This window comes from Peromyscus leucopus, chromosome 7 (assembly GCF_004664715.2).
Source record: "Peromyscus leucopus breed LL Stock chromosome 7, UCI_PerLeu_2.1, whole genome shotgun sequence".
In the NCBI taxonomy this organism is placed as follows: Eukaryota; Metazoa; Chordata; class Mammalia; order Rodentia; family Cricetidae; genus Peromyscus; species Peromyscus leucopus.
This window is the reverse complement of record NC_051069.1, coordinates 60,576,421-60,591,412: the sequence shown is the minus strand read 5'-3', so window position 1 is coordinate 60,591,412 and position 14,992 is coordinate 60,576,421. Positions and strand designations below refer to the sequence as shown.

The 14,992-nt window shown below is 44.6% G+C and overlaps 1 protein-coding gene across 1 annotated transcript in view; it reads right to left on the bottom strand.

Moving 5' to 3' along the window:
• The window catches only part of Arhgap42 (Rho GTPase activating protein 42), a 221,895-nt gene extending 208,134 nt beyond the window's left edge, over positions 1-13,761 (bottom strand). The window contains exon 1 of the mRNA XM_028873103.2: positions 13,277-13,761. Within this exon, the coding sequence (XP_028728936.1) occupies positions 13,277-13,430 (154 nt within the window). The 5' untranslated portion in view covers positions 13,431-13,761. The remainder of the gene's footprint in view (positions 1-13,276) is intronic.
• Positions 13,762-14,992: the final 1,231 nt, after the last annotated feature.

The window sequence follows — 14,992 nt, the reverse complement described above, 5'->3', positions numbered from 1 at the left end:
TACCAAATTCCTCTTGGCTAAATTCCTTCAAGTTTTCAAGTGATGTTCAGCAAAAAGTAAAGAAAGCAGCTTGTCCTTCCTGCCAGCACAGGGGCATGTGATGAAGTCTTGAGTTACAGCCACTGAAGACCACTGAGGAACTACAGGACCTGGGCCCTGCTCTCTCTTTCCCACTGAACCGCTTTCTACACCATTCACTCCTCACCTCAGTTCTATCCTGAGCTCCCAAAACACCAGAGCAACCGAGTATGGACGGACACCATGAGCCAGAGAGAAATCTCTGAAATATGAACCAAAATTAACTTTCTTCTGCTGAGTTGATCTTCTGAAGTATTTTGTCAATGGTCAAAAAAAAATGATTAAGACAGTAGCCAATAATGATACAATAAATGATTGGGCTTAATTTGAATGTATCTGCGTAGCAAAGCCAGTGGTCCCAAACACAAACTAGCAAACAGCCTCAGAGAAAGTTACAAATTCACCAGAGATTGAGCACAGGGTCCAGGTCCGGGTCCAGGTCCAGGTCCAGGTCCACGCCAAAGTAACCAACAAATCTTAGGGGCCAGGACAAGCCAGTTACTGAACCCAAATTCTCTCACTTTCTCAAGTCAGCTGTCACCAGCTGCCTCAGCATATGTTACCTCAACAAAATAATGCCATGCTTTCCTGTGAGGGATTTCCACAGAAACTGGAATCTTTTCCAGACACTTAAAAAAAATTACAAAATAAATTAAAGTCACTCTAGGCTCTGTGCTGGAATCATTGTCAGTATATTCTCAACATTCTTAAAACCTGAGTCTGTAGTTCAGGAGAACTCTACTTAGGGAAACTGGTTATATTTTCATGGAACACCTGGGATAATTAATTGGCCCATAAAAACTGTATGCTTACCACAGCCAAATAAAACAGACCAGACCTGGATATGTACCTTCAGGATTGCCTGCATGTCATTTCTAAAGGACAGAAAAACATTGCTCAGACAGAATTGCATAAATAGAAAAAACAAAGTAAATAACCAGAAATTGGAGGTAGAAAAAGGCAGGAAGGCAATGTTGGTGAAAGTTCAAAATCAAAGTTGCTTGCAAATAATTTACAGAGAATTTTCCATGGATTAGAAACAAAAGATGTGAAGAGTAAAGTCGGGAAAGCTGTTTCTCTCTGGCTGACTCACAGTTATAGGCTTGAGCTTTGAAAAAAGTTCCCCCCACACACACACAAATACATACACGTGTATATGTATATTTACACAAAGACACTTGCATGTACACATATATACACATACTGTGATGATTCACTCTGTTAACAGATGTGTGTGTGCGCGTGTGTTTACATACACGGAGAGAGTAACATGCAGACACAAACTGATGTTTAATCTACTTTACATACATTTTTATTATTTTATGTATGTGATATTTTGCCTGTATATATGTCTACACCACAAGCGTGTCTGATGAAATTGAAGGAGAGAAGCAGGCATAAACTCTCCTGGAGTTGGAGTTATCGATGGTTATGAGCCACCTTGTGGCTGCTGGGAACTCAACCTGAGTCCTCTGCAAGATCAGCAAGGGCTCTTAGGAGCCACTCTCCAGCCTCAATGATGTCAACTTGCAAAATTTAAAATCACCTAAGAAACAAACCTCTGGGCATGTCTGTGAAGGCATTGCCAAAGAAGTTTAATTTAAGTGAAAAGACTCCCCTGAATGTGAAGAGCCCCATTCTCCAGGTTGGGGGCCCCCTGACTGTGAGGAGCACAGTTCTCCAGGTTGGGTACCCCCTGAATGGCACTCATTACTCTGCTTCCTGACGGGGAGCAGTGTGACTTCTGGCCAGGCCTTTGTATCATGAAATTGTAAGAAAGAAAAAACACCTTCCTTCAACTGCTTTTTTATGTGCTTTGTCACACACACACACACACACACACACACACACACACACACACAAATGCACATGACAGAAAACTGTAGAGCAAGGCTTTGACAAACCTGCCTCAGCCTCCCAGTAGGTCTCCATAACATCCTACAGAAGCCAAGGCTGGGATCTCCCTAATAACAGCTCCCATCCACCCCACCCCTGCACATCTACACATAGCTTTTCTTTTCAGTATATTTCATGGGCACATTTTCCTCATGTAATGACAATAATATGTAAACAATTCTATACCTTAGTTTTTCTCTTAAATTTAGATCATAAAATTTATATTTAATAGAAAGGCAATCAATTTAGTAAACTGTAATAGCACTTGCTTGCCAATCCTAATTATCTTCAATTACAAGTAAATTTAATTCCATAGCATGGGATCACTTCCTAAACTGCACAGTGTTATCACAGCCAATGCACTGCAGTGCTGTGCAGTATTAAAATAGCTGAAAGCCCTTATATCTCTTTAGTTGGAGATTTATTTTTATTCTCTTAAGTGTGTGTGTGTGGAGGGGTGTGTGTGTGTGTGTGTGTGTGTGTGTGTGTGTGTGTGTGTGTGCCTCATGTGTATGGGTACCCATCTGAAGTCATAATGCCTCAGATCTGCTGGAAGCAGAGTTACGGTCAGCTATAAACCACCTGACATGGGTGCTGGGAACTGAACTCAGGTCCTCAGGAAGAGCAATGTGTGCTTTTTACCACTGAGCCACTTCCTTAACTCAGGCAGCAACTTTTAAAAACAAAACATTTTGACACATACAGATTCCAGATATATACTAATGTGATACATTCTGAAAAAGGATGGTAAGAAAATACTAAAAGTTATTGTTTTCAATAATTCAGCCATTATGTTTCTGTAAGCACAGAGAAGTTTATATACACAGACACAAAACAAAGCAAGAAACCCCTACCATCCCTAGCACAGGGCAGTCTGGAATCGGAGCTGAGGTCGTTCAGGCTGTGTGGTCATTGGTGTGTCCAGCATGAGGGTGTACACAGTGCATTCCACATTGCTTGAGTGTTCAGAACCAAGGTGTGACCCAGGGCGAGAGCTACCACAAACACCTCAGAGTCACTAGGCATTTGGTGCACAGATATATGTACAGGCAAAACACACATAGACTAAAATGAATAAATCTATTTTTTAAATAAAAGACACAACACTTAAAAAAATAAAAAAATAAAAGAAAGATGGGGGACTGGCGTCAGCAGACCCTGTGTGAAAACCAGCAGTCTGAGCATGGGGGCTAAAGAGGCTGTGTAAATGGCTTCTTATTTCTGGTAAAGTCCAGCAGAGGCTGTGGCTGTACCCAGCACAAGCACCCCAGCACCCCAGCACCCCAGCACCCCAGCATGTCAGGGCTTCCTAAATGCCTCATCACAACCTGAACACCACAGGCCTCGGAGGTGTTCCAGAAAAAATTCTTCACAAGATGAAAGTCACTATTCAATCACATAGCAGATACATGATCCAATTTCCTTTTGGTGAATTCGAGTCCGCTACAGATGTTGCTTTACATAAAATGCAGTCTGCTCTGGTTCCCTTTACATTTCGTATGTAGAGTGTTTTAAATTACTTACACATAAATAGCACCTTCAGTCTGTGGACTTCCTATGATTAACAAAAAATGCTCATATGGAATGAAAATATTTAACACAACAGTGTGAATACTGTATGGACGATAATTTATTCATGTATAATGTATTTAAAGTGTATCCATTTCAACACAGAAGGCTAAATTAAAAGTGAAATAAAGTTTATCATCATAGAACAGCCTAGAAAAGATTCCTTTTGGAGCATTGCAATAGCATTATTACTTTATCAAAATATGAGATGTGAGGGCTAACCAAGGGTGATAAAAAATTCTAAAAATAATGTAATGAGGCACAACTCTAAGTATATGAAAAAAATCACTGAATGTTTAATAGGGTGAGTTTCATGGCAGTAATAAAACATAAAAAAAAATGAATGGCATTTAAAGAGCATCCCCAGAAAATTAAAAATCAGCCCTTTGAGTTCGGTGTTGTGGTACACAACTTTAATCTCAACTCTCGGGCAGAAGAAGGTGGATTTCTATGAGTATGAGGACAGCCTGGTCTATGTAGAGAGTTAGCCGGAGCTACATTGTGAGACCTTGTCAAAAACAAACAAACAAAAAAAAACTTTGAAATGGTATCCTGAAAATAAGCTGTGTAATTCTTAATACAGCATTTTAACAGCAAATCATAATCAGTTGTACAATTTCACTTTTGTAGCAATCCCTCGTATATCTGAGTCACTACACAATATTACAGTTGCTGAACAAAAGGTTCCTTTATTAAATTGTGTGTGTGTGCACATGTGTGTATGTGTGTGAGCACAGGTGTGATATTTGTATCTGAATGCAGGTGTGCATGTACCACAGTGCACAATGTGGAGGTCAAAGGGTCACTGCAGAGTCTGTTCTCTCCTTCCACTATGGATTCTGGGGATTGAACCCATCAGGCTTGCACCATCCCACTGGCCCAGGAGAAGATTCTTTAATGCAAATGTCGATTTGTTTATTCCCTTCACCTTCTTTCCTTCCTTCCTTCTTGTTTGAGATCGAGTTTCATGTATCCAGGCTATCCTCAAACTCACTATAAAGCCTTGAACTTCTGATCCTCCTACCTCCATCCCCCAAGTGCTGGGATGCAGGCATGCACTACCACAGCCAGTTTATGTGGTGCTGGAACTGAATTGCCCGGAGTCTCCTGCATCCTGGGCAAGCCCTCTGCCAAATGAGTCATATCTCCAGTCCACAAATAACAATTTCTTAATAAGCCTAATCTAATTAATCTCATTGTAGTAAGGTTCCATAGTATTCTAGTTTTTCTCAATGATTTTTCTTCCCATAGTTTTAGAATCAATCCCACTATTAAGTGGTCTGATGACAACCTTTGACTTCAACGTTTCCAGATATTAGGTGGACACAATCTCTTTATCTGGCCATCTAATAAGCATATTCACTTCCCATCAATATCTAGCATCAATATTATCTGGAGAGGTATACTCTGCAGATGTCAAATCCAGTACAGAGCTGGAGAGATGGCTCAGCAGTTAAGATCACTAGCTGCTTTTTCAGGAGGACCCAAGTTCAATTCCTAGCACCCACATGATGGATGACAACCATCTACAACCCCTGTTCTGTGGGATCTGATCCCTTTCCTGGGCTGTGAGGGCGCCATTCATGTGCATCATTTGATACACAGACATATGTGCAGGCAAAATACCCATGCACATTATATAAATAAAAAATTTTAGCCGGGCAGTGGTGGCACACGCCTTTAATCCCAGCACTCGGGAGGCAGAGGCAGGCGGATCTCTGTGAGTTCGAGGCCAGCCTGGGCTACCAAGTGAGTTCCAGGAAAGGCACAAAGCTACACAAGAGAAACCCTGTCTCGAAAAACCAAAAAAAAAAAAAAAATGTAAATATATCCAATACAAAGAAACATGTGCACGTGAAGTAAACATTATTCACTACTCTGGAGTGGGTAAAGTCACAAGAGAAGTGCAGGATAGGCCTACAGTTACAAACGACAGCTGTGGCACTAAAAAGGCACATTACTCACTCCAAAGCCCAGGCCCTTTCTACTAAACTGGACTAGCTCCTGCTGATGCTACTTCGTCTTTCATGCACCTACCAAGTGCTAAAATATTCTAATGATCAGAGATTAAATGTTATTAGCCAGGCATACCTGTGAATGACAATGCTAAGCTCACCTGAGAAGCAAGCATTCCCCATGTCTTTTACCCAGATGCTTTGGATAAACTGCTGCAGTAGGTAGCTGTTCCAGCTTTGACCTTGAAGCACCACCCCAGTGAGGCAGCTGGTAACTGCCATGCCTACCTATGACCTGCCCCAGGGGCGTGGCCGAGACAGGAGCCCTTAAGACCAGAGATCCCTACGTGCCAGCCCTCTTGGCTCCTCATGATCCTGGATGCTGGACTGCAGACCACGTCAGAGTTCTCCAGAGAACCCCTCTGGACTGCACCACACCTCTCCTGGATCCTGTAACTGACCCCTTTACTGGCTGTAAGTTACCCCAAAATAAACCTCCTTTTAACTACCAGATAAACTACATGGAATTGCCTTGTTAAATCCCCGCATTACACTGGGTTGCCTTGAGCTAGCATATGCCATGACTGAAGTTGAAGGCACAGTCCCCAACACGAGGCCAACTGAAACTTCCACATGAAGATGCACTCTCGGTGGAAGAGGCCTGGTCTACAGAGGACACACTGTAAAGATTATTAGATTTGGGACAGCGTTCTGGCAAGCTCAAAGAAAGGGGAAAATTGGCAGAGTTGCAAGGTGAACTTGCCTGGTGGCCGGTGGGGATGTGGCACATGGCACCTGCTTAGAAGCTGACGTGGGCAGAACTGCGATGCAAGCAGCAAGATGGCTGGCACTGTAACCAGAGCTCTGCCAAGAAGCGAGATTCAGGAAAGAAATTCAAATTCAAACCCGTTCCCTTCCCCCTTTCTCATTTGTCCCTCACAAGCATTTCGTCTCACTGCCGTGTAATATTTCACTCTCTTAAATCTCCTGCTTCTGCCTATGAATCTAGGGAAAAGATTCACCACTTTCCTTAGAAATACATAAAACTGTACTAGACCAAAACAATGCTAAATGTGAACTGTATTCTTTTTATTTACATAATCCTAAATATCACTTTTCATTCAATTAACTCTGCAGTCTAAGAAGCAATAATGATTGAAAGGATGTTTTGAGCCAGGCGTTGGTGGCGCATGCCTTTAATCCCAGCACTTGGGAGGCAGAGCCAGTTGAATCTCTGTGAGTTCGAGGCCAGCCTGGACTACCAAGTGAGCTCCAGGAAAGGCGCAAAGCTACACAGAGAAACCCTGTCTCGAAACCCCCCCCCCCAAAAAAAAAGAGAGAAAGAAAGGATGTTTTGGAGAGCACCTTTTCAGTACTCAGAATTTTCTGCCCTCTAAGAACTGCCTAGCCCTAGTGATGGGAGGCTGTGCACACAGTAGTTACTGCTAAGACGTCCCTTCCAACACACAGGCATTGCCTTTCTATTCTCACTGCAACCCGTTTTTCTGACCTTCTAACCCAGAAAAGTGCCTCAATGACCACCTTGTTGCAAAGGAACTCAGGAGAAACAGACACCATTCTAGAATGCCTACTAAGCTCTTGTGGAACACATAGTGAAGAAAGTAGATTGGAATAACCAGCTGGGCTGGCTCAGCTACACTCCAATGAGCACCAAGGCACCCGTTGAAATTAGCACTAGTATGATTGCCTTCCTGAGGACCAAGTCCCTGAAATGACCTTAAAGAGCCATAGTCTGAATCCAGCTCCTAAAATTAATTACAGCTTGGTTGAAAGGCATCTGCTCATTTACTTTGGGTTCTAAGGACTATCAGGAGCAAATGAATGGTGAGGTAATTACACATTCACACTTTTGACTGGGCTGCCCAAACCAGCAAGTGAATCCACCTCAGTGGAATGCACAGCACTCAACAGCACTCCAGAGTAAACAGCACCATGGATGTCACTTCAGCTGAAGACAGCCTGACTGCATTTCAGATACCGCGAAGAGCCTCAGGTGACACTTCTCAGAGCATCTGCAAATGACTGTGTAAACAGGAGGGAACCATGGATGGCCTCTCCAATGCTGTGAACTTTCCCTTTCCTCTTTTCACTTAATTATTTTTCCCTACACAACCAAAACTTCTGAATGCAGAAGTATGCCTAAGTATACCAAGCAGAGACTGGCTCAGGAAAAGTCCATGGACAAGGCTGAGTTTGGGCAACAGATGGGAGATGGGGTCCATCATCTTTCCCACAACTCCTTTTCATTATTGCTGTCTTTTTAGAAGGGTCTTGTGTAGCCCAGGATGGCCTCCATTGTAGTGGGTAGCCAGTCCAGCTTGGATCTGGAAGTTCCAACCCCCATTGAGACTCTAGCAACAGTCATGCCTACGAGGCGGGGCAAGGGGAGGCACGGGAAACCCGAGAGCTGGATGGGCCAGCGCTCGCGCTGTGCGTGCTCTCTGTGCCTGGACCCTGGACGGTGGAGGTTGACCGAGCAGAGCTCCAGAGAACACCGCTGGATTGCGATACACCTTCCCCAGACCCCCGCAACCTATCTATTCTTCCATTTGTAAGTCATCCACTAAATAAATCTTCCTTTTAACTACGTGGAGTGGCCTTTATCCAAGCTGGACTGGCTACCCACTACACTCCATCTTGCTACATAGCCAAGTTATCAAGTCAAGCCATGAACTTCCTCCTCATTCTCCTGCCTGCACCTCCCGCCAAGCAGTAGGCTGTTTACTGACACAGTATTTTCTGTTTACCTTTAACACCTACCTCATTCCAGATCACAAATGCATGGTTAGCAGTGAACTTCACACTGAAGTCTGTGGCTGTGACAGTAGATGTCTACAGGGAACTGGGCTAACCTATGCTACTTACCTCCCTAGCATATTCTACAACATCAGCCTGTGCCTCATCCCAACCACTGGAATGAACGCAATGCATCTTCTTGGGGTCTTGGGTCACTAGTGTCATAAGCATCTGCTTCTAGAAGGCCTGTAGTACGCCCAGTGAATGACTGGGGCAGTGGGGTTAGGCCATCAACAAGGCATCAATGCCGAAGGAGTTCCCACTGGGAAAAGCCACAAACACTATAGATGTTATCAACCATCTCTGTGAGAGGAAAATTAGTTTCAGCAAAACAACATCATTAAATTAATTATACAGAGTTGACAAGTTTTGTGTTGGTTTTTCGGTATTGTTTACATTAAAATTGTAAACTCATTTGCTTTTAAGATAGTATGAAAGTAATAGACGGAGCTTGCTTCAAGCTTACGTACTGGCCTAGTTCGAATTGCTGGGATTAACAGCATTAGCAAGGGTTGCGCAGGTGGTCATTCAGCTTATACTTCCAGGTCACATTCTGTCACTGAGGAAAGTGAGGGCAGAAACTGAAGAAGAAATCATGGAGAAAACTGTTTACTGGCTCTCCATCTCACAGTGAGCTACCTTCCAACAGCTCTGAGAGATGATACTGTCCACAGTGAGCTGGGCCCTCTTACCTCAACTAACCAGTCAAGAAAATGCTTCACAGGCCACTCCTATGGAGACAAGCCCTCAACTGAGGTTCCCTCTTCCCACGTCTTGTCAAATTGACAACCAGCCTTAGCTATCACACCTATATTTAACAATCACAATACATAACTGAATATATGAGTCTCCGTTACAGTTGTTCTGTTTCAAATAACCCCAAACACAGGTTTAAGAAACTGTTAAGAGCAAACCAAATGCCAGTTCCAGCATAAGCCGAGAGGAAAGCCAGAATAGAGCAGGACTGGCCCGGATGGTGCCGAACAGGCTGGAGGGAAGAATACTGACAGAGGGGTTATCTAGTCTGCCTATCATCTAATTTCAGTATCTACCGCAATGGCTCCAAGACCCCTGGAGCCACTGAAATCCAAGAACAGCGCCTACTGAAGGGCATATTGTTGGCATAGAACCCAGCCACATCGCACAGCCCTTCATCTCTGGACTACTCCTAACGCCTAATGCAACGTAAATATCCAGTTCTCTCCCGATGTCACCCCACTTCTCTTCTTACCCTCTACTTGAAGAACAAAGTCCATTTTGCTCTCAATGGTTCTTTAAATGCAAAGTATAGACAAAAAAAAGTATATGGAAAAGAATAAGAGAATAATACGGGAATATTTTATCACATATGAGTGATCCTTAAAAGAAAAAATAAGTAAAAACCTGTGATTTAAAGATTTTAAAACTGGCACCTGATAAAGGAATAAAGTTCACATAACATAATATTTGATAAGGGTGGAGTTTCTGAGTCACTCGAATTGAACCAAACTTGAGTCAGCACTATCAAGAACATTGTCAAATATCATTTATGGATATAAGGTATGTCATGAAATAAGTGGATAATCATAGGAGTAATAATGCTTGTAGCTGCTTGCCAGCTATCATACTTGGAGTTTGAACTCAAGTCAAGATGGATATGTTAAACCCGCACTCTTTTCCTCAGAGTGGGTACAAAAATAGAATGGACTCATTTAAAGTGAAACCATGTAAGCCTGTCAAACCAAGAATGCTGGAATCTAAGGGCAAGAAGAGCAACCAAGCTAAGGCGTTCAAGACTAGCCTGGGCAACATAGTGATACCTCATCTCATAAAATAAACAAACAAAAAAGTAAAAATGGAAACACTTGCTGCTCTTCAAGAGGACCTGAGTTTGATTCCCAGCACTCACATGGTAGCTCACAGCTGTCTATAAACTTCAGTCCCAGAGGATCTGATACGTCTTCTGGACTCTATAGGCACTGCATACATATGCTGCAGACATATACATGCAAGCAAACACATAAAATAAAATTTAAATGTGGTTCAGCTCAGTATGGTAATGCAATGCTGTGATTCCAAACTCAGGAAGCTGAAGCAGCTGGATTTCAAGTTCAAGGCCAGCCTAAACTGCATAGTAAGACTTTGTCTCAAAATACAAAGAAACAACATCAACAACAATAAAAAACCTACAAGATAAAATATCTAATGCAATTAATAAGCAATCGTCCATACAACCAACTAAAGAAACCCGGGTCAGGAGACATGCATAGTTTTGCTGGGACAGGCATGTACATATAAACCAAAAGAGAGCATGCACATGAGTGTAGTGCCATGTGCCAATAAACCTGGGACTCTAGAGGCAGAGACAAGAAGAGAGAGAGCTCGAGGCCAGTCATGGCTGCCTAAGACTGCATCAAACAAACACATACACAAGAATGCATGCAGAAAAATTCTACTCATTAAGAGTAGAAATCAAACACTGCTATCTTTGGTTAAACCAGTTATATTAGAAAATCATTGTAAGTGAAATACAAGTTTAGTTAAAAACCTAAAGTGGATCAGGGACATAACTACTAAACTAGTTGAAGACCTCCTCACATCGGCAGGAGGAAAGTCAGGAGAGCCAGACTGGAGGAGGAGGGCTCCCTCGGTGGGCCTGGGAACGCATAGGGCAAGTCCTTCAGACCTAGCCGCCTCAGAGTGCTGGCATCCAGCAGCCGCCGCTTGGCCTGGAGTGTCCTCTTCTGGGAACAGAAGTGGATTGGTGAGCAAACAGCAGTACTCTCCTATCTCTTCTCACACATCTTTTGCTTCAAAAGTCCCCATTTGACAGTTGATGTGTGTCTGTGTGTGTGTATGTGTTGTGTGTGTGTGTTGGCATGTCTATGATCAACTGAAGTGACTTTTGGGAGTTACTTATCTCCTCCCACCAGGGGTTCCAGGCTATGAACTCAGGTGGTCAGGCTTGCGTGGCAAACACTTTTACCCAATGAGGCATCTCACCAGTCCTGGGAATTTATTCAATGAGAAATAAAACAGTTCCTTCCACAATGAGAAGAGTACTAACTGTGTGTCAGTTACAGTACTACATTCTGGAACAATAGCACGTTTATACATTCAAGGGTATAAGGCTGAATTCAAGAGGCAGGGTACCATCATGTCCAACCTAGGGCCTGCCCACAGGTTGCATTCTTCCCAGGACAGCTGTGAATGCAGACCCCATCCTCAAAAGGTGCCCTCAGGGACATGTGAGAGAACAGCCCCAGAGAGGGTCGAGAAACACATGATCTGATTCACAAAGCTAGACTGAAGAATCCCAAGAAAGTATGTAATATCACCAGTGAAATAAAATACGTGTCAGGAAGTATTTTCACCTTGTGAAACATCAAATGTAGATCACCCACCATGCAAAGCGTGAGTCGGCCTGGCCCGACACACTGGGGAAAGGGGTGGCCCCTCTGAGGAGAAATCATGCTCCCCAGTGCTCAGTAAGATTGGTTCTGAGACCTCAGCCAAGATTTCAAACCAGAACCAGATACAAAGGGAGTTCACATTTGTGTAGACAACCACTCAAAGAACTGCAAAGAAGCCATATTTTCACAAACCATGTAAATAATTATTATCATAGTAGTCTCAAATTCAGATTAATTGACAATGGGCATAAACATATTTTCTTTATTCTGGAAAAATAACATGTGGTGCATAAATATTTGAGCACTGGGTATTGCTAAAACCAAAAGTGATTTGGAAGGCAATAATTTCAAGACATCTCTCTAAGAGAAATCCTTGCTAGTAATACAGTGTTCAAATATAGATCAGAGGCTGAGCGCTGAGTCTGCTTCAGGCAAACACAAACCCTACTCATGTAGTCTTCCCTCCACCACCTGAGCATGGACAGCACCCAAGGGGGACTACCCAGTGACCCAGAGGCCTCTCCAGCCAACGTTAGTGCCCTCATCAAAACCAAAGACCAAGAGTTTCGCCTCAGAAGCTGAAGCCTTCCCAAGCTTCTGTTTTAGACACAAATGGGCCCCGGGAAAGGCAATAGTTAAGCTTTAGCCGTGTAGTAATTCACTTGGTTCTCAGTGTGAGAAAGTCTGGAGTGAGAAACTTTTTTAAGTTGTAAAAATCGAAAGGTAAGTTCTGGAGGAGAAATGAGTAAAGAATATCCTGTCGGGAGGGGTGTGGGAAAGGAGGCAGAATCCTAAGTCTAATTGAACTTAGACCCGAGCGCTCACCAGTGACCAACACCACACATGATGCAGGCCAGAATGGAGTACTCACAGAAAACTCTCGAGGGCTTAAAATCCACCAAACAACCTGCCAATGGCCAAACTGCACACGTGTATTTTTTAAAAGTCAAATCAATGACGAGTCATTGTCGTATGAAATTATTTTTCTAAAATATTACTAATTTCGCTAGCTTCGTTTTTAACACTGAAAACCATGCTCTTGAGTCCACTCTTCCCCCGGAGTTTTTGTTTGTTTGTTGTTTTGGTTTGTTTGTTTTGAGACAAGCTGACCTGTCATTTCATTCTTAATTCAGGCTAGCCTCAAACTCCTAGCATTCCTCCTGCCTCAGCCTTGCCAGTGCCGGCACCACGGGCGGGCGTGTACCACCATGCCTGGCACTCTCTAGGACGTTTAAAAAGAAAAACAAAACAACAACAAAATGAAAAAAACAAACAAAACAAAAACACGACCAGGCACCGAAACCTTGGCAACAACAAACAAAAGTGAAAGTCTTCCCATCTTTTCGGCTACAAGAGCTGGCTCTGTAGGGTAGTCTGGGGATCTTTCCCTTCCCGGTGTTGCCAGGAAAGTAAATTGGAACCACCAGTAACAGACTTGGTTGGCCACCAGCAGGGGAGCCCTTCAGCTTTTGTCCCCAATCCATTCAAACAAAAGAAGCTCGGTTTGGGCTTCTTAACCCGGGTCCCGCACCCCGCGGGGCCCTGCACACCCCCGGGCCCGCCACTCACTCCTCAGCGCCCCGATGAGCAGAGAGCCATCCTTCAGCAGCTCTTTGATGAACTTGTTGGTTCTCTCCAGCTCGATCTCGTGACACTGAAGTCGCTCCCTGAAATCCGGGCTGTCCAAGTACGAGTCGCTGAACTCCAGAGTGGGCAGCCCCATGGCCCAGGCGCGGCGGCCGCGGCAGCGGCGGGCGTGGGGGACACTGCGAACGCGGGGGAGCGCGGGGAAGCGCGGAGGACCGGGCCCCGCGCGCAAGGCTCAGTGCAGCTGCCCCGAGGCCGGGCGGAGGCTCAGGGCGCTGTCACCGGCGTGCATCGTCGCTCTCTCGCTAGCTCGCTCTCTCGCTAGCTCGCAGCGTGGGGGTAGCGAGGCTGCGGGCTGCGCCGCAGAGCACAGCCTCCTGGCAGCGCCACTCGCGGGCCGTGGGGACAGTGGCGCGCACTTAGCCGGCGGCGCCCCGCGGCGACTCGGGCCCGCAGGGAAACCCGCCCCCTGTGCCGAGTGCACGCGGCCCGGCCGACCCTCCTCCGCGCTCCCCGCCCCTCGCTGTCCCCGCCCGGTCCCCGCCCGGTCCCCGCCGTGCGCACTTCGCTCCCGGCGCCCGGCACTGCTCAGCAGCCTCGCCCCGAGCGCGACCTGTTCCCCTCGGGGCCCACTGTGACCGCCCGTCCCTGTGTGCCCCAAACCATCTCCAGCCCCCAGCGTCCCTCCCAGGCACACGGGAAGAGACGCCCACGTTAACTCTGGCTAAAGTCAGTATGCTCAAGCCTGCTGAAATAAACTACTTCCCAGCCACGTTCAGGTTTCACTTCAGGATCCTGCCCATATGTCCAAGGTGGAAAGGGTGTTCTGCCCGCTTCCCAGCCCCGCTGCCCTGATCAGCAGTGAGGTGTCTTGCGTGTCCCATCCCCACTCCCAGTCTGTAAGAAGATGGGAAAGTTTTTTAATTTACATATTTTAAAACCCCAGTTTTAGTGTCTCAAATTGATACCTGGGTGGGCAGGCCTACAAACCCGGAGATTTTCAAAGTGTTGACCTGACCAAGCCTTTCAAAGGAATCGTTAATTCCTTCTCGGGTGGTAGTGGTGACCGATATCCTCACTCAAGAGGCTGAAAACAGAGAATTGCTGAGAGTTCAAGGTTAATATGGACTACACAACAAAACCCTGTCCCTGGGGTAAAAAGAATTCCTGCAAAGCGGAAGTTACCCTGCAGCAGAGGTCACCTAGTAAGTGTAAGTTCTCTTGACGTCCTGGCAGCAAGAGAGGACACTGTCCCATCCTGCGTCGTGGGTAGGATTTCTGAGAACTCTTACTTTTCTTAAGGATCTGCTTTTCATTTCTACATTTCCACTGCTTTGTGCATTTGAGCCATCTGTTTAAAAAAAAAAAAATTGTACAAATCATGGGAAAAAAATCCATCAAAGTGCTTTACATTTTTTTCCCAATTAAATTTCAGGAACTTTTAGCTTCAGTTTTTTTCAAGCATTCAATAACATTAAAAATAGCATGTATACTTTAAAACAGACAAAATCATGTAAACAATATGCTTGATGGCATGTTTTAAATTATTCTTTTAAAAGCTTACATCCATATATCCTTTTCTTCCTTTCTTTCTTTTTGTTTTGTTTTGTTTTTTCAAGACTGAGTTTCTCTATGTACCAGACCTGGCTGTTCTGAAACTCACTCTCAAGACCAGACTGGCCTTGAACTCCCAGAGAT